Source organism: Anastrepha obliqua, chromosome 5 (genome assembly GCF_027943255.1).
Source record: "Anastrepha obliqua isolate idAnaObli1 chromosome 5, idAnaObli1_1.0, whole genome shotgun sequence".
Classification (NCBI taxonomy): Eukaryota; Metazoa; Arthropoda; class Insecta; order Diptera; family Tephritidae; genus Anastrepha; species Anastrepha obliqua.
Genome location: NC_072896.1, coordinates 53,303,570 through 53,322,169, shown reverse-complemented (window position 1 = coordinate 53,322,169; position 18,600 = coordinate 53,303,570). Strand labels below are relative to the sequence as shown.

Here is an 18,600-nt window from a genome sequence, read left to right as displayed (position 1 = left end):
TGTAAGAACACAAATGTAGATGTCGAAAGATTTTACCGAACCGAGACTAGACCGAGAACGAACCGTGATCGGCACCATAGTGTGAATCTACCCTAAACCGGCCACACACATACAGTTTCAACTGATAGTTTAAACTGTACAATTCAACTGTACAGTCTAACATCCACGTGTGTGGATATTTCAGTTTCAGTTCAATTCAACTCTACAGTTGAACTGAGACAAATGAAATTTTCAATTTTTTAAACTGAAAGTTTAAACTGATTATTACGTGTGTGGGGGTTCGCTGTACATTTCTCAGTTCAATTGTGTTGTATTCTGTGGTATTCCTTTTTAAAAGTATAATTTTCGCGTAGTTAAGATGGCGCGTAATAAACCTAATCAAATAATTAGCGATTTTATTGAAATGTATCGATCGGAACCTTGTCTTTGGCAAGTAAAGAGTCATGATTATCATGACCGTATGAAAAGAGATGATGCATATACCAAATTAGCAAAAAAAGTGGACGAAATTGAACCTGGTGCTACGAAGAAATCTGTTATTAATAAAGTGAACAGTTTGAGATCTGCTTTTCGCAAAGAGAAAAAGAAAGTTGAAGCGTCAAAGAAGTCTGGATCATCAGCGGATAGCATTTACAAGCAGGCACTCTGGTATTACGACTTGTTTGATTTCTTTCAAGACCAAGACACTCCGAAGACATCAATTTCAAATCTGGACAGTGAAGGTGAGGAGGTAAGAAAAACACGATATTATTAATTTATCCATAAACATTATTTTTATTTCTCTTGGAAAATATCAAAGAGTGTGGTCTCTTTTTATTTGTTTTTCAAAATATGATTTTTTTGCCATGAGATTTAGCCATCTTTCATGAAGTAGTTCATAAAATTTTCTCTGACTGCTTTTGCATCGTTACAAATATTTCCTCGATTACGACGATTTAGTGGAATCATCTTTGATTCTAAACTATCGCAACCAATAGAAATGACAGATCCATCATGAGTATTTTCTTGATACATACAGTTTGCAGGGGCGTATGTACTAGACTGATGTTCAATCAAAAAATTATGCAAAGCACAAGTGGCCATTACTATTTGTTGAACATTCTCTGGTTCTAAATTAATTGAGGTCTGAAAGATACGAAACCGTGAAGCAAGTATCCCGAAAACATTTTCCACAATGTGTCTTGCTCGAGACAACCTATAATTGAAAACCTCTTTCGCCGCTGAATCCAATAGTCCTTGTCTGAATGGCTTCAAAATATCACTTCTGAGAGGAAACGCGTCATCCGCAACGAATACATATGGAACATTTTTGAAATTGTCAGTAACATCGTCGGGTTGTGGAATATGTAAATCCTCGTTCACCAGTTTTTCAAAGAAAGATGTATTTTGAAGAACACCGCCATCCGAAATGCGTCCATTTCTGCGTCCAGAGTTTTCTGGGGGAATTATATCAATGTGCTTGCCATCCATGGCACCGATGCAGTGTGGGAAATGCCATCTTTCCTCGAATGAACTCGCAATTTCCTTCCATTTTTCTTCTGAGTTGGGAAACTGAAACAAACACGGAACAAAAAATGATAAAATAATTAAGTTTAAAGACGTTTTCTTAGTCCAATATTATTATAATGAAATCAGGTTTTCTTTTTTAAGGAATCCATCGATAATTCACTACCAGTAGAAGAAATTATGAATGCTGATGTTGAAGACTCTATATCAAAAACTGCAGATATTCAAGACGTATCAACAATACAAACAAAACTACCAATAATTTCAAGACCTGGTACTGGTAAAAGAAAGAAGATAAATGATGACCTAACAGCAGAAGTACTGACTACTGTGCGTGACCATTTCAAAACACCCCCGGAACAATTTGATCGTTATGATCTGTTAGGCAAAAGTATTGCCGTAAAGTTGAGAGGTCTTGAAAAACGGCAAGCCCTCATGGCGGAGAAAAAGATAGGTGACATACTGTTTGAGGCTGAAATGGGCTGTTTAAACACACAGTCAATTTATTATTCTAATTCATCAGCAAGTCATAGCCCTAATATTACCCCATGTCCCACACCGTCTCCAACATATGGGCAAGGTTCATTTGCACCTATACATAATGACGGAACTGGATACCCGTTCAATTCTCAGGATACAACATCCTCGTTTTTTTCTCAATTTAATTCTAATTCATAGATATATAATGTATATAGATATATAATATATTCAATGGATTCCTTAAAAAGTTAATTAATATAAACCCTTTATAAAAAAGTGTTTTTTTTTTATTTTTCTTGTTCTAGATGAAGATGGGTAATTTTAATTCATAAAATACGTACCTGAATATACTTCCGTAAAACTTTGTACAAGGCGTTACTCGTCTCTGGGATAATTTTTCCAAGAGATTGAGGTGATATTCTTGTCGAAAATTTGAGGCACTCCTACGACCGTCCTGTTGCTAAGAATCTCAATGTAGCAGTTAATCTCTCGTGTGGAGATATTGCTTTTCTCATTACTCTATCTCTCTTTATAATTAACGGAGAAACCAGCGAGAGCAATTTTTGGTACACTGTTTCGGTCATGCGCAAGTAATTGAGGAAATCTAATGGTTCTTCACGTAATTCTCTCAATAAATTTATGTCTGAAGATTGATTTCGCCTTTGTAACCACTTTTTACACCATTGTTTACGCTTTTTCGATTTTTTTCTATTTTTTAACAAGATAAAAAGTAAAGCGAAATGGGCGATATCGTCTTGCTTCTTCGAATCCATTGCCAAAACTGAAGAATTGAACTGTATGTGTGTTTGCTTCAAGAGTGTACAGTTTCAACTGACGGTTTAAACTGTTCAGTTTGCGGTAATCTATAGTATTATTTTAAAACATGGCGCTTATTCTGACTAAACTGGAACACGTACAGATATGAAATATATATCAAAAGAAAGGTTTTGATGAGCATATTTCCGGAAAATTATAAAAATTAAAATTGATTAATTTGTTCATGAAATATTTGCGTGTAAAGTTATCAAAATTTTCATATTGATAACAGCGATGTCTATGCAAAGCGGGTTGACACACAAATATACGCACATATGTATATGCCCAGCAGAATTTATTCAAGCGCTTCTCTAAACTTCACTTTTGAAGCGCTACCTTTTCACTTCCAAACACGATGAAAAATAGACACTTGGTTGTGTCGTTTATCGTCGGCTTTTTTGAACCAAACGATTACCGCAAAGTGCTTCGTATACACTACCTAATGCGCAGAAAATCAGCAAGCGCTTATTTGGAGCATACTGAAACAAACATATGTTTCTGGCATTTTGTTTTCATTTTTTGAGTTGAGAAGTTCAGTTTTCTGCACGTGCGTGTTTCTTGCGACTTACAGAATAAATAAATTAATAAAAATAGGTCAATAAATTGAAATATTGTAACCAAATACGTGTGGTTTATTAATAAATGTACAAAGTGTTAAATTCTCAAATTCAGATTGGTTTGGATTAGAAGTGGGAACTTTCCAGATTTTTTCCAATTCTTGTTGGCTTGGCGTTTTCAAGGTGAGTACAGTATATTTCTGTTGAAGTATAAATTAGATATAAATATATCCCATTTGCTATACCTATTTAACATCTGGTAGGTAAATATTCACTTGGCAAAAACTCCTGGCATTAGGAGCCAAACAGTGTGCTGCATTTTTGGCATATTCCTAGGTGAGCAGAGTGCATTCCGGTTTAGTACAGCATAGGTATACATCTCATTTCAAAACCAGACTTTACCACTTTTAATTGAAGTGTTATTTTGCAGGAAAGTAAGTGCATCAGACAGGTAAAATGAGTTATGCGCTTTTGGGCTATAGCAAAAGACATTTTAAGCGGCTTGTAGCCAAAGAATTGAATGGTTTGAAAACTGTAGACGAGGAAGCCCCGAAAGATTCATCAAATCGCTCTAATTTAAGCAACGATACGAAAAATGTCGAAGTCAATGGAATTTCTGTTCCGGAAAATCCAGAATACGAGAGGATTCTTATGCCTTTAATGCAACCGTCATTCGGTATTATTTCGGGATTTAAAGAATGGATGGTGAAGCATAAAATAAGGCGAGCTGCTGTTAATGATATGCTTGTTTTGTGTAAAAAATCTGGTCTTAATGTCCCCATTTCGACAAGTGGTCTTTTCGAGAAACAAGCGATTTGTACGCGTCAAGTAAAACCTGGAGAATATTTTCATTATGGGTTAGAGCAGGGCATTAAAAAATGTTTACAGTTAGAAGTTCCTCTGGGTCAAAATATTTTAGAATTAGATATTGGTATAGATGGGCTTCCTCTATATAAAAGTTCTTCGAATTCCTTATGGCCAATTCTCGGATCAGTAGCGAACCACACCAATATGTCTCCATTTTTAATTGGGTGTTACATTGGGAAAAAAAACCTGAAGATATTAACGATTTCCTATTTGATTTTGTTCAGGAATTTTTGGTATTACAGGAAAGAGGTATTGAGCTGGGATGCTCCACAGTGTTTATTAAGCTACGAGCAATTATATGCGATGCTCCCGCTCGCGCTTTCGTTAGCGGAACAGTAGGTCATACTTCTGCCAGTGGATGTTCCAAGTGCACTCAACAGGCTATGCAAAAAAGTGAATGTTCCAATTGCACACAACAAACTTTACAAAAAAAGAAGCGCTTGACATATAGCGTAACAGTTGAGAGCTTAAGAACGGACGACGACTTCAGGGCAAGAAGGGACCCACAATTCCATTTAAAAATGTTTATACACAATGAACATATTTTAGAAAAGTTAAATGTTAGAATGATCAGTCAGTTCCCTTTGGACGTGATGCATCTTATTGACTTGGGGGTTGTTAGAAAAATGCTACTTTTGATATGGAATGATAAACTATGTAGTGGAAAGATTCAGAAGATTTCAAGAGAAAGAAAACAAGATATGGATAATTTTTTCTTATCTTTAAGAAACTGCATTCCAAAGGAGTTCCAAAGGAAACCACGTTCCTTCAATGAGCTATGCCGCTGGAAGGCTACAGAGTTCAGGCTAGTAGTTCTATATGTAGGTCCTGTTCTTTTTAAAAACTTCCTATGTGATACCTTGTACACACATTTCCTTCTACTTCATTCTTCTTATAGACTTATTTCATCTACTAAATGTCGAGCTAATTTAGATTGTGTGCAAAGTATGTTGGAGGTATTTGTTCATAATTTTCAATATATTTATTGCGAAAACAAAGTAAGCTATAATGTGCATAATCTGCTTCATATTGCAAGTTGTGTTCAACTGTTTGGAAATGTTAATTCATTTTCAGCCTACAAGTATGAAAACTATCTACAAGTGCTGAAAAAAGATTGCCGAAAGCCCAACTTTATATTACAACAAATTTGTAACAGAATTAATGAACGAAACGAAGTATCAATTAAAAATAGAATCGGCATGGGGAAGAAAATAGTTTCTCATAGGTTTGCGTACTCAAATTCCCCTTTATATACAAGTTACAACTTCAACGAATTCTTTTTGAGTATCGATGCACCTGATTGTTATTGCTACTTCAAACCATTTGTGCCTATAAAAATTTGTGGTTTTTTCAAAGATAAGGCAGGTCGGGAATATATTGTAGGAAGGGTTTTTCTTAATAAAAGTAGTTTTTTCACTGAACCTGTACATTCAATGTCGTCGTTAGGGATTGCATATGTAAGCAATCTCAGTGATAATGAAGAAATATTTGCAATCACAAACTTAATTAGCAAATGTATTTTTTTGCCAATAGGGGATAGGGCAGTCATTGTACCAATTTTACATTATTTCTAAAAAAGGGTGACCACTTGAAGAATGAAGGGAATGAAGAAGAGTTTTGTAACGAAGGCATCGCAAAAGGAAATGTTCTGCGATTCAGATAAGGTGAATAACCAGCTAAAAGCAAAATGTGCAAAACTTGGTAAATATCATTACGGTCCTTTTTATTTTAATACCTAATTTTTATTAAAATTGTATACTTCTTTTGGCAGAACTTGAGAACGAGGAGCTAACTAAGTTCCTGCAAGAGCTAAGAGCAGATATCTCACAATTAAAAACAGATGTATCAACAATAAAAAATAGTACGGCAACCCAAGGTGTGATTCTCGAAAAACTTGTTCAGAAGGTCTTACCAAAAACATCAAATTTAACCATTTTGCCGTTCAAAACGATTGAAGAGATTAAGTCTGCAGACAACATTTTATCGCAGTATCCTCGGGACGAATTGGTATTGCTTAATATTTACCTTGTCATATTAGAACTATTAACTAGTTAGGTATTTATTATAATTTCAGGTGGCATACGTACGCAATACCGTAGGTGTTACTCCGATAAGAAAAATTGTTCCTTTCTTATTTGCTGAATCTACTATGCCTTTCATTAATTGGGATGGTCGTCACCAAAGATTTGCAATCAAATCTCTTCAATTTTTCAACGAAATAGTTTTTCGTACGATATTTGATAAATTATATACTCAATGTCGAAGTATTATTATACATTTACCTTATTTTCATATAACAGGTGCAGTTCAAGGTCCCGATATGGATTTCTCCAAATTTGACAGTGAAATGCGGAAGGGGATCCGATCCGCGAAAAACAAAATGTATAAAAACAAATCCAACCAGTCTTAATTATTTTCGAAGCATATCTTAATCTACCATAATTTATTTTGTATGTAAGACTCAACCTTCATCACATTTTTTTACCATTTTTAAGTTAACCATTTATGAACGTTAATGTAACGTAATGAAAACTTCCTTATTTTAAAATGAATTCCAGTGTCCTTATGTAAAAAAAATTTATTTTGAAACATATATGTATGTACATATATGAACATTAACGTAGCGTAATGAAAACATCCTTATTTTAATATAAATCTCATTCATTTAATTTGTGTAACAAAATACAGAAGTAAATTCTTCGTTAAAAGTATTTTGTATCTTTATAAAAAAAAAATAATAAAACAATAACAACCCAAATTTTTGTTTTAGTTCAATGTAAGTACATAGAAACGTAGGAAACGATGCCCATCTCACTCGCATTATTGGATAACAAAATGATGTGCCTCTACACCGCGGTATTAGCCGCGCATTTGGTGTGCTTCACTCCAGCATAGTTAGATGCATATTCGATGCACATATCCTTCGCATTCTTAGATGCGTCTCTATAGCGCAGTATTAGTCGCGTAGTTGATGCACATCACTCCTGCATTATTAGTTACATATTCGATGCACATCACTCCTGCATTATTAGTTGGCATTTACAAGCGCCTCTTTCACGAATCTCGGGAAGCGTATTATCTGCGCAACATTCAAATGAAAGTGATGCGCCAATTTCCAATGACATGCCAATGGGAAAAGATGCGGTATGTGAAACAAGAGCGATGCGCTTTAACGCATCTACGAAACGCTTCTGAAGCGCTTCCGAAGCGCTTTTCGCCCTATAGGGTGAGTACGTTTGCTTTGTTTAGCTCTCTTTCTAATGAGCACAGCATTGTATACATTTGGATTCTCAATAATTGTTTTGTTTTGTTATCCTTACTAATAAATACATATGTATTCATGAACATAGTCCCAACGGTTGCTGCGAATTTTTTTCAAAATTTTGTTGTGATGGTATTGCCATGATGTGGTATAAATTGACAATTTACTTGAAATTTGTCAGTTCACTTAAAACAACGGTAACAGTACAAGTTAGTAAGAGTTTTGGGCAGACGCAAAATAGAATTTATTTTGAGAAAAAAGTACATACATACATATTTAATTTTAAAATATGCCTAGAGGACGCCCAATAAGAGTTCGTAGAAGAGTTCCTACTTTAAGTGGAGGAATAAAGCAGGTAAGTAAGTGATAAATGTTTGAAACGTCACGTATTGGATATGATTGGTAGAAGCATCCACTTTTGTTTTCGTTCATATATGGTACAATTGATCTACAATATATAAACGTATGTAAGTATTTAAAAATTTTGTGTCCGCTTGATCCTTTTTGCAAAACTCAAAATTTTAAATAGTTTTAAAAAATGAAGAGAGAGAGACAAATTAGTTTTTTATTTGATACGCTTTTTCCATGGATCCATCTACTTGCTGTAAACGCCCTTTTGGCATTTGGCACGCGATGTGTCGTACTAGAAAAGAGTACATGTCTATCCTTCAAATAAGATAGAGTTTTAACAAAGTGGTTGCGCGCTGAAATCGGTTTTTGTTGAAAACTTACATCCCTTTGCTTCCGCTTCATATAATATATATTTTAAACGATTTCATGTTTTTTAGGTCCGTATTCATGCAAGCACAAGTACATACAAAAAAGCTCTAGATCCAGCATTTAATGCAGAATATAGCACGCTTCGTGGTTTAACCAGTATATGTTTGCATTGCAATGCTAAACATTTTAAATGTGAAAAGGTAACTCTCCATTATTGAAAAACTTTGGTAACTTGATAAAGAAAAATTTTTTATAGGGAAGAAATCAATTCCTTACATGCTGCCACGGTGGGAAAGTGCAGATACCGATACCTCGCGTACCTGATTTTTTGGAAAGGGTTTTTGAAAATAATTTCAACTCTTTCCGGTCCCATTACTTAGAGAATATAAGACAAATAAATAGCTCATTCGCTTTTGCATCTTTTGAAGCTAAAATTGTAGAGCCACCAGGACGTGGCCCTTATTGTTTTCGTATACATGGATCAATTTACCATCGAGTGGGTCCTCTTCATGCTAATAATGATTCAAACTCATTATACGCACAGCTTTATATACTTGATACTGACCAAGCCACTGACATTCGACTACAAAGGAATGCAAATTGCGATAGTTCCTTGATGAAATGCCTACACGAGATGATATCAACCGTGAATCCCTTAGCCCGTCAGTATAAATTTATGGCACAAGTTGAACGCGAGGAGGAACAGAGGGCACGACAGGCAAATCGAGTTCCGCACAAAGTGAGCATGATTTTCTTCAGTAGTCATGCGAATCGGCGTTATAATTTGCCTAACTGCTCAGAAATTGCAGCCGTTTTCACAACTGAGGATGGTGAACCACCGGCAAGCCGTGATTTAAGAGTATTTTCTCACAGCTCAGAAACATAGTATTGCACCACGATTTCAACTTTACATAGATTATGCGATCCCTTGGTTTACCCTCTTTTATTTCCCTATGGTGAGCCAGGATACGACGAAGCACTACTACATGAGCAAGAATACAGAACAAGTCGCAGGTTCAGGGTCACACAGTTGCAATTCGTTGGATATCGAATGGCGATTCGAGAAGGTTTCAGCTTACTTCATGCTTCAGGTAAACTTTGGCAACAATATTTAGTTGATCAGTACGTTAGAATATAGGGTGCAAGGTTGGCGTTTTTGCGTAATCACCAACATCAGCTTCGAGTTGAAACATATGCTGGCTTACACGATTATGTTATGCGTCAAGCAGAACTAGAAAATGCACGCCCTGGTCGCATTGTCGTTCTGCCTTCCAGTTTTCCAGGCTCACCTCGCAATATGAATATGCATTACCAAGATGCCATGGCTATTGTTAGAAAACATGGAAAGCCGTCACTTTTCATAACTTTTACCTCTAATCCAAAATGGCCTGAGATAACTCAAAACATTGAACAGTATCAAGTACCCCAAATGCGTCCTGAGTTAATAGCGCGAGTTTTTAAGCAAAAACTAAAAGATCTTTTAAATGATATTTCAAAAAAGCATGTATTTGGAAGGGTGAAATATTTTCTGTACGTAATAGAATTTCAAAAAAGAGGTCTACCCCATGCACATATTTTGGTTGCTCTTCATGATGCAGATGCCATTATTGATGCTTCTATTATAGACTTGGCTGTTTGTGCTGAAATTCCGAATAAAGAAACTGAGCCTGAACTTCATGAAATTGTTTTAAAATGTATGGTGCATGGTCCATGTGGCCCACTTAATCCTTCATCGCCTTGCATGACTGAATCTGGAGAATGCACAAAAAAATATCCAAAACTATTTCAAGAAGTTACTTTGCAAGATGTCAATGGGTATCCCCAGTATCGTCGCCGCGATGACGGGAGCAAAGTTTTAGTTCGAGTCAATCAAAACCAAATTGAATTAGATAATCGATGGATCGTACCATATAATAAATACAATACTTAACAAAAAAATACGCCGCTCACATCAATGTTGAAATATGTTCTTCAATCAAAAGTGTTAAGTACCTACATAAATATAACTATAAAGGATATGATTGTGCAAGTATTCAGATCATTGAACAACCTGTTAGTAACTGCATTAATTTTGATGAGATAACGACTTTTGTAGATGCTAGGTATGTAAGCGCACCAGAAGCGTGTTGGAGACTTTTTGAATTTCCAATGCAGGAAAAATCACACACAGTAAAACCTCTTGCGGTACACCTTCCAAATTTACAAAATATTTATTTTCGTGAAGACAGTGCTATTATAGCAGAAGCGATTACGGAATTCCGAGACACTACACTTACTGCGTACTTTAAGCTGAATACAATAGATACTTTTGCTAATACATTGACTTACCAAGAAATCCCTGAACACTACACTTGGCAACAAGGCTCACGTTCGTGGCAGAGAAGAAAAAATTTAGCCAACGCAATAGGCAGAATTTATACGGTCGATCCAAAGGATCGAGAACGATTTGCATTACGTTTACTGTTAGTTTCCATAAAGGGTCCTAAATCATACAATGATTTATTGACAGTTGGTAATGAACTCCTCTCTTCTTTTTGGGAATCGGCCGTCAAACGAAAGCTATTAGTGGATAACTCGGAATGGGTTGCTGTTTTGACAGAAGTTTCTACCTTCAAAATGCCCTCACAGTTAAGACGTATTTTTGCCATGATTTGCGTGTTTGGAGAACCTACTTCGTCCCTTGAACTTTGGACAACATTTAAAGAATATTTTATTGAAGATTTTGTAAGAGATAATAATGTAGTAGAAAGTGATATATTGGCGTTGCGGGAAATTAATCAAATTTTACTTTCCCACAATACATCTTTAAAACATTTTGGTTTGCCGGAAGTTTCTTTTGCAGACAACCTTACAACTTTAACAACTGACATTGAAGTCGATTTGATATGCGCACAAACATTAAAAGATCAGCTTAATCGAGAACAAAAACACATTTTTGACGAAGTATGTACAATGCTAAATGATGAGGGCATATCTGTTAAAGCTGTTTTTATTGATGGACCTGGTGGCTCTGGAAAAACATTTCTATATAAAACTCTTACTCACTATATTCGTGATATTGGAGAAACAGTGATTACCGTAGCTTGGACAGGTATAGCTTCAATTTTGTTGCCAGGCGGGCGAACTGCTCACAGCGTTTTTAAATTTCCCATACCGTTGACTGAATCGTCAGTTTCTTTGGTAAAACCAAACACTAAATCTGGTCAGGCATTAAAGGCAGCAAAAGCTATTATTTGGGATGAAGCTAGCATGGTACCTGGCAGAGCTCTGTTGTGTTTAGATCGTCTTTTGCGCGATATTCACCAAAATGAGACGCCTTTTGGTGGGAAAATTATTATTCTGGGTGGAGACTTTAGGCAAGTTTTGCCTGTGGTACCGAGAAGTACGCAAACTGGCATAGTTGATAATTGTTTAAAACGTTGCTCTTTGTGGAAATTTTTTAAATCATTTAAGCTCACAATCAATATACGTAGTCAAGAACCCGACTATTGTAATTTTCTTTTGCGCACAGGACACGGCGAAGGGCAAGACAATGCATCAAGAATAAAAATTCCTGATCAAATTCTTTTAAAAAACGGAAACCTCATTGACTGGGTTTTCCAACCAAATAATGGAATAAAAGAAATTGATAATTTAAAAGACCGAGCCATATTATGTCCAAAAAATGACCAATGTGCCATCATAAACTCGAGTATAGTCGATATGCTACCTGGTCAAGAGCGCACATATCTCAGCGCTGATACGATTGTTTCACAAGATTCACAAGATCAGGTAGGATTTCCTGAGGAATTTTTACACTCCCTCAGTTTTAGTGGAACTCCGCCGCATAAGCTTCAATTGAAAATTGGAACAGTGATAATGTTGATTCGCAATTTAAGCCCAGCAGAAGGATTGGTGAATGGCACACGACTTATCGTAAAAGAAATGCATCCGAATTGTTTGCTCGCGGAAGTGTTATGCGGAGAGGCTCAGGGAAGGCGATTTCTATTGCCTCGTATTAATTTGCAGTCGAGCGAAACCACACTTCCCTTTACGTTGAAGCGCCGCCAATTTCCAATTATAATAGCCTTCGCCATAACTATAAATAAGGCCCAGGGGCAAACATTATCAAGGGTGGGGCTTCATTTAAAGGAGGATTGCTTTGCCCACGGCCAACTTTATGTTGCGTTAAGCCGGGTTGGATCCTGGGAAAATATACGCGTTCAAATGGGCAATAACGAAAACTTCACGTTGAATGTAGTTTATAATGAAGTAATTTAAAAAAAAATTACTGATTTAACTGAAAAAAATTTAAAAAATGTTATATGCAAGTTAACACGCTGCGGCACCCAACATATTACATTCCCACACCTTACCGATACACGTGCCGCTGCATCAGCATAATCGCTGTTATTCTATAGGACAACCCAACACCCTAAGTCAAGGCCAATTGCATATCAGGTACCACGTACTAATGCTAACGCACTAAGAACAGAGCCAGACGCAGCGTCAGCAAATTATGTTTCACACGATTGTGAAATACTTGCACATGCCACCAATGCATGCCAACCGTGGGAAGCTAGGGGCGGAGCCAGCGTACCAAGACGCGGCGCACCTGAAGGCAGCAGAACGACCCAAACCTATAAAGGCCTGCAGCGCACATCAAGGGGCAGTTGCGTAGTGGACATTAACCGTAGCTTGTAACATTTACCTTTGTAGTAAATAAACCTTGTAAATTCTAACTTTGATCCTTTAGTGTTTCATTTGCAGGGCAAGTTGGCCCTTTAATTTTTTTTAGTGTATTGGACTGAAAGTCCTTTTCTTGCATAAGTTCTTACATATTACATATGTATGAATAAAAATATACACTTTTCTAATCATCATAACTTTTAATATATAAAAGTGTCACATATGCTGTTTACTTTCCGTGGGAAAAAAGCCCACCCGATTTTCGGGGGTTACATACTAGTTATTATATTAATACAATACGTAGGTAACTTATTTCTGTATACATATATATGTACAAATTGTAAACGCTTATAGCCATACATATACATATACTGAAAATAAAATGATAACAACTGAACACTGACACGCCTTTGTACTTTTTTATTGTATATTCCTAAAATATATCATCGGAGCGACCGTGGAGGCCCCACATTTCTAAACCGCTCATTGCGTCGCACGCCGATGATAACATGGTCCTTCGAGCCGGATATTAACGATTCCAATTAACCAGAGCACTTTTATCAGGAAAGCAAGCACCAACCAGCACCAAGCATCAAACGAACAGGCATTAATAGAAAACAATCCGTTCAAGATTACAAAAAAAGGTACATGGATTTATTGCACACTTTGTTTTGGTGGAAATTATTATAAAAAAAAAAAAGTCAACGACTCCGTCTGTCCGCAAACAGACAATACAAATTATAAGTGCGCGCGGGAGGTATTTTCAAGCTAAACTACCTAAAAGCGCGTTGTTGGGAATTTTTCAATTTTTCTCATTCCGTTCATTTTGCTTGTAACGGGTGATCAATTAAGAGGAGTTTTTTTCATTTGCGTTTTTTTACAGATCGCGCGAGTTACGTCAACTACCCATTCCAATAACTCAACACACTCCCTACCCATTAATTGGGAACAATAATTTAATGAACCCAAATGTCAACAAACTGCATTTTCTTTATTTAACAATATTTCGCAACAGTAGCAATTTAATGTCAACAAACTGCATTTTCTTTATTTAACAATATTTCGCAATAGTAGCAATTTAATGTCAACAAACTGCATTTTCAACATTTAACAATATTTCGCAATAGTAGCAATTTAATGAACTCAAATGTCAATAAACTGCAAAGTTCGGCAAACTGTTTTTTTTCACTTAACAATATTTCCGCAATAATAACAATTTAATAAATTATTATTTTTTTTGCAATACTTATTTCAACAGACGTCAGCTGAACTTCTAAATAATATTTTAGTTTATAAGTATTACATTTGTAGCTTTAGCTTCAGTTTTAACTGGGCTCTAGAACAGGTTGGATTCATTTTGTAAAATGGACTGATAAATAAAAGTAATTTTTTTTGCTTACGGAACCCTCGGACTCGTTAGTGGCGCAGTCGACGTAAAAGAACCTAATATCGGAAAAATAAGTGATTATCCTGAAGGACACTATTAAATCCGGCAAAAAAAAAAAAAAAAAAAGGACAAAATATCCTTGCGAAAAAGTGAAAAGTGACATTAAAAGTCAAAAGACTTCATTTAAATATTTTTTTCAGACTTCATTTAAATAACCTTTTCAACGTCTAAAGACAATATAGCACCAAAGAGCTATAACGAAAAAGGGAGCTAAAACCCACAAAATAAAAACAAAAAAAAAAAAAAAAAAACGTTACATTGTGAAGTGTCTAAAGACAATATTTTTACAAAGAAAAAACAAATCATTACAAAAATGTCCACACAACAAAGCACCAATAACTCACCAGCACCAGCCGTACTATCTGGATCTGACTTGATGAAGGAAGCTGCCCGGATCAAAGAATTCCATGGTACGAAAGACTATGATCTATCATCTTTTATAAGAGAAGTGGAGCTGATATTGCCATTATTCCAAGAGAATGCCATCCTACAGCAGTTTGTATTCGAGAGGTACATTAGAAATAAGATCCAAGGACCGGCTCTACAAGTGGTAAGGGCCCTAGGACCAGAATCAACATGGGAAAGAATAAAGGAAGAACTAATAAAAAACTTTGGCATCAAGGAAGGGTATCACAACCTTTACCATCAGGCGATTAATATAAAAAACTACAATAATGTAAGCGAATATTTTAAAAATCTTAAAAATATATTAGACAAATTAAATACTAAGTATGAATTTGACATCAATAAACCCATAGAGTTTTCACCTCCTACAAACGAATCAATTGTACTAAAAACATTTTTGAACGGTATACATCCAAATTTGGCTAGCATTATTTATAGTAGGAATATATCCACCCTTAGGGAAGCTTACTACGTCTTGGAAGAAACAGGGATACTAAGACAATATAACAATAGGTTTCAGAAATACACATATAATACACATCAGCGATTCCAACAACAGGGAAACCATAACGAAAACGGACAGAACAAGACATACCAACAGAAACAAACTTTTACACACCAATCACCCCAAAATTCACATAATAGTCCTTCTCAAGTTCGTCAAAATAACAATCCTGCTCAATTTCGACAAACTTTCTTTAACACAAATAATTCTCAGCAATCAAGACGAACCCAATACTCGAACAGAACTCTTGGACATAATAATAATGGGCCTACCCCAATGGAAGTAGACCACATCGAGAATAATAATACAGGAGAGGTAAATTTTCAGTGTCAAGCCCAAAGATTCATTTACCGATAGTAGAATTAAGTATAGGAAACACGAACATTAAATGTTTACTTGATACAGGATCAACGACCTCATTGCTTAACGGAAAATTATTACCAACATTTGAAAGGACAAAACTAGAAAACCCCATATTCTTTAATACAATAAATGGTAAATTTTGTATTGACGAGGAAATTATCACACCCCTTCCTAGGGAATTTAAAGAAGACAATCTTATGTGCTGGAAATTAACCAACTTTAATGGTAAAAATTTCGATGCTTTAATAGGACAGAATATATTGAAAGCTTTTTCAGCAATCATAAACCTTGAGGAAGACTTCTTACAAATAAACGGCAATAAAATTAAATTTATAGATTCTTGTCCATACAATTTAGAAGAAATTCAAACCTTAGAAATACAATCAGATAACATTTTAGATAGATTAAAACGTGATGATATGAACAAAGAAGAAGAAACATTTTTAACGGAACTTATTCAAAAAAATTCCGATCTATTTTTCCAAGAGGGTAACTTACTTACTCACACTCATGAAGTACGACACGAAATTACGACAACGATTAACAAACCGGTATATTCGAAGATATATAGGTACCCTCAGATCCATGAGGAAGAAATCAATAAACAAATGCGGGAAATGTTAGAACAAGGGATAATTAGGGAAAGTATATCTCCATACAATTCTCCTTTATGGATTGTGCCCAAGAAGTCGGACAATTCAATGAAAAAAAATGGAGAATAGTAATAGACTACAGGGCTTTGAATGAAATAACTGTCAGTGATAAATTTCCCATCCCAAATATTGATACAATTTTAGAAAAGCTTGGTCGAGCACAATACTTCACGACTCTCGACTTAGCCAAAGGCTTTCATCAAATCCTTATTAAAGAGGAAGATAGGAAGAAAACAGCATTTTCTACTCCATTAGGTCATTATGAATTCGTTCGTATGCCTTTTGGACTAAAAAACGCTCCTGCTACTTTTCAAAGATTGATTAATTCAGTACTAAGGGAGTATATCAACAAAATATGTGTTGTATATCTTGACGATATTTTAATTTTCAGTAGCACAATACAAGAACATAAGGATAGTATACAGAAAATTTTCAATGCTCTTAGAAAACATAATCTTAAGATTCAAGTTGATAAGTGCAATTTTTTCGCAAAATCTACCGAATATCTAAGACACATTCTTACCACTGAAGGAATCAAACCTAATCCGAACAAAATCGGGGCTATCCAAAAACTAAAACTTCCAGAAAATCAGAAACAGATAAAATCATTCCTAGGTATAACAGGATATTATAGAAAATTCATAAAAGACTATGCTAAAATTGCCCATGGTTTGACAAAATATTTAAAAAAGAATACCAAGATTAATAAAAATGACCCTCAATATACGGATGCATTCTACAAACTTAAGAGACTACTAATCGATACACCCATCCTTAAATACCCAGATTTTAAACGGAAATTTAAATTAGCAACAGATGCCAGCGAATTCGCAATAGGCGCAGTAATAACACAGGATAATCATCCTATCAGTTACGCAAGTAAAACCCTAAATGAACACGAAAGAAGATACTCAACAACAGAAAAGGAGTTGTTGGCTATCGTTTGGGGAGTAAATTACTTCAGGCCATACATATATGGAAGAAACTTTGACCTTATGACAGACCACCAACCACTAAAATGGCTACAAACAAAATATAAAGGAAAAGATATAAATCCTAGGCTTCAACGTTGGTTACTCAAACTTGGTGAATACGATATTAACATCGGGTATATCAAAGGCAAGGAGAATACTCTAGCCGATTTTCTCAGTAGAATTAACTTGACTTAGACAATATAAGCACAACCGCTACTATTCACTCTCAAGAAGAGGAACTGAACGATCATTTTCCCATATTAGAATCAGTCGTTAACCGTTTTTATACCCAAATAATCTTGACAGAAAGTAAGACGGAAGAAATTAGAATAGTTGACAATAAAAGAAAAATTTTTGTAAGTCTAGACGATATTAGGAGTGGATTCATGTCGGACATTTTCAGAAGATTTATAAAAACGGGGAAAGTAGGAATTTATTCAGGAATTTCAGATTCAGACTACAATATAGTGCAACAGAAGCTAATAGAATTATTTAATGGTAGTGTAAAATTCTACAGATGCTCATATCATGCTAAAGATATGAGAAACGAGGAAGAAGCTTACAGATATATTCAAAAATATCATAAAGAAGAAACTGGACATGCGGGGATAAATGAAAATTATCAGGGTTTAAAAAATACAATATACTTCAAAAATTTGAAACTACTTATCCAAAAATATATTAACAATTGTGATATTTGTTGTAGAGGTAAATACGACAGAAAACCATATAAACCGAAATTCTTTATAACGGAAACACCCACAGATACGAATGAGATAATACACATGGACACTTACGTAATTAAGAAACATAGTTTTCTAACCATCATAGACAAATTTTCGAAACAAGCTACTACTATTTACTTAGAAGACAGAAACAGTATAACACTTATAGAAAAACTTCGTTTATATTTCTCTCTCACCTCAAAACCGAAACGCATAGTAGCTGACAACGAATTCAACTCAACAAATGTAAAAGATTTTCTTAGGCAAGAACAAGTGGAAATTCATTTTACAAAGCCAAATTCTCATACCGGAAACGCGGATATCGAAAGGTTTCACAGCACCTTAGCAGAAAGATTTCGAATGTTAGAAATGGAAAATTCAAGTTTAACAGTCCAGGAAAAAATATATAAATGTACTGAATGGTACAACAGATCCATCCATTCCGTAATCAAGACAAGACCAATAGATATAGCAAATGGAAAAATAGAAAAGAACAAAATTTATAATTTACTACGGACCACAAAAGAGAGAAAAATTACAAAGTTGAATATTGACAGGGAGGAATATCAAAACACAAATCAGGAAGGGTACGTGAAAAACTATAAGGCTGTTCGACATAAACAAGAACCTAGATACAAAAAAACGAATTTAT

At 35.2% G+C, this 18,600-nt stretch overlaps 3 protein-coding genes across 5 annotated transcripts; all 3 read left to right on the top strand.

Annotated features, from left to right (window-relative positions):
• The first annotated feature begins 358 nt into the window (after positions 1-358).
• LOC129248745 (uncharacterized) lies at positions 359-2,184 on the top strand. The gene is made up of 2 exons (XM_054888363.1): positions 359-730; positions 1,651-2,184. The coding sequence occupies exons 1-2, from the start codon at positions 359-361 to the stop codon at positions 2,182-2,184; spliced, it is 906 nt and encodes a 301-aa protein (XP_054744338.1).
• Positions 2,185-4,359: 2,175 nt separating this feature from the next.
• On the top strand, positions 4,360-6,860 carry LOC129248021 (uncharacterized). Of its 3 annotated transcripts, none has more exons than XR_008582591.1 (4): positions 4,360-5,927; positions 5,998-6,233; positions 6,301-6,454; positions 6,527-6,860. XR_008582591.1 is itself a non-coding variant. In XM_054887427.1 (4 exons), exons 1-4 carry the CDS (start codon positions 5,822-5,824, stop codon positions 6,634-6,636), a joined length of 606 nt encoding a protein of 201 aa, XP_054743402.1. In that variant the 5' UTR covers positions 4,961-5,821; the 3' UTR covers positions 6,637-6,860. The 3 variants fall into 3 exon arrangements, 2 of the variants coding, with proteins under 2 accessions (XP_054743402.1, XP_054743400.1); XM_054887427.1 differs by having other exon boundaries at positions 4,961-5,927; XM_054887425.1 differs by having other exon boundaries at positions 4,961-5,927; positions 6,301-6,860.
• A 168-nt stretch (positions 6,861-7,028) lies between these two features.
• Positions 7,029-9,094, top strand: LOC129248744 (uncharacterized). The gene is made up of 4 exons (XM_054888362.1): positions 7,029-7,100; positions 7,176-7,370; positions 8,277-8,408; positions 8,465-9,094. The coding sequence occupies exons 1-4, from the start codon at positions 7,029-7,031 to the stop codon at positions 9,092-9,094; spliced, it is 1,029 nt and encodes a 342-aa protein (XP_054744337.1).
• The last annotated feature ends 9,506 nt before the right edge of the window (positions 9,095-18,600 follow it).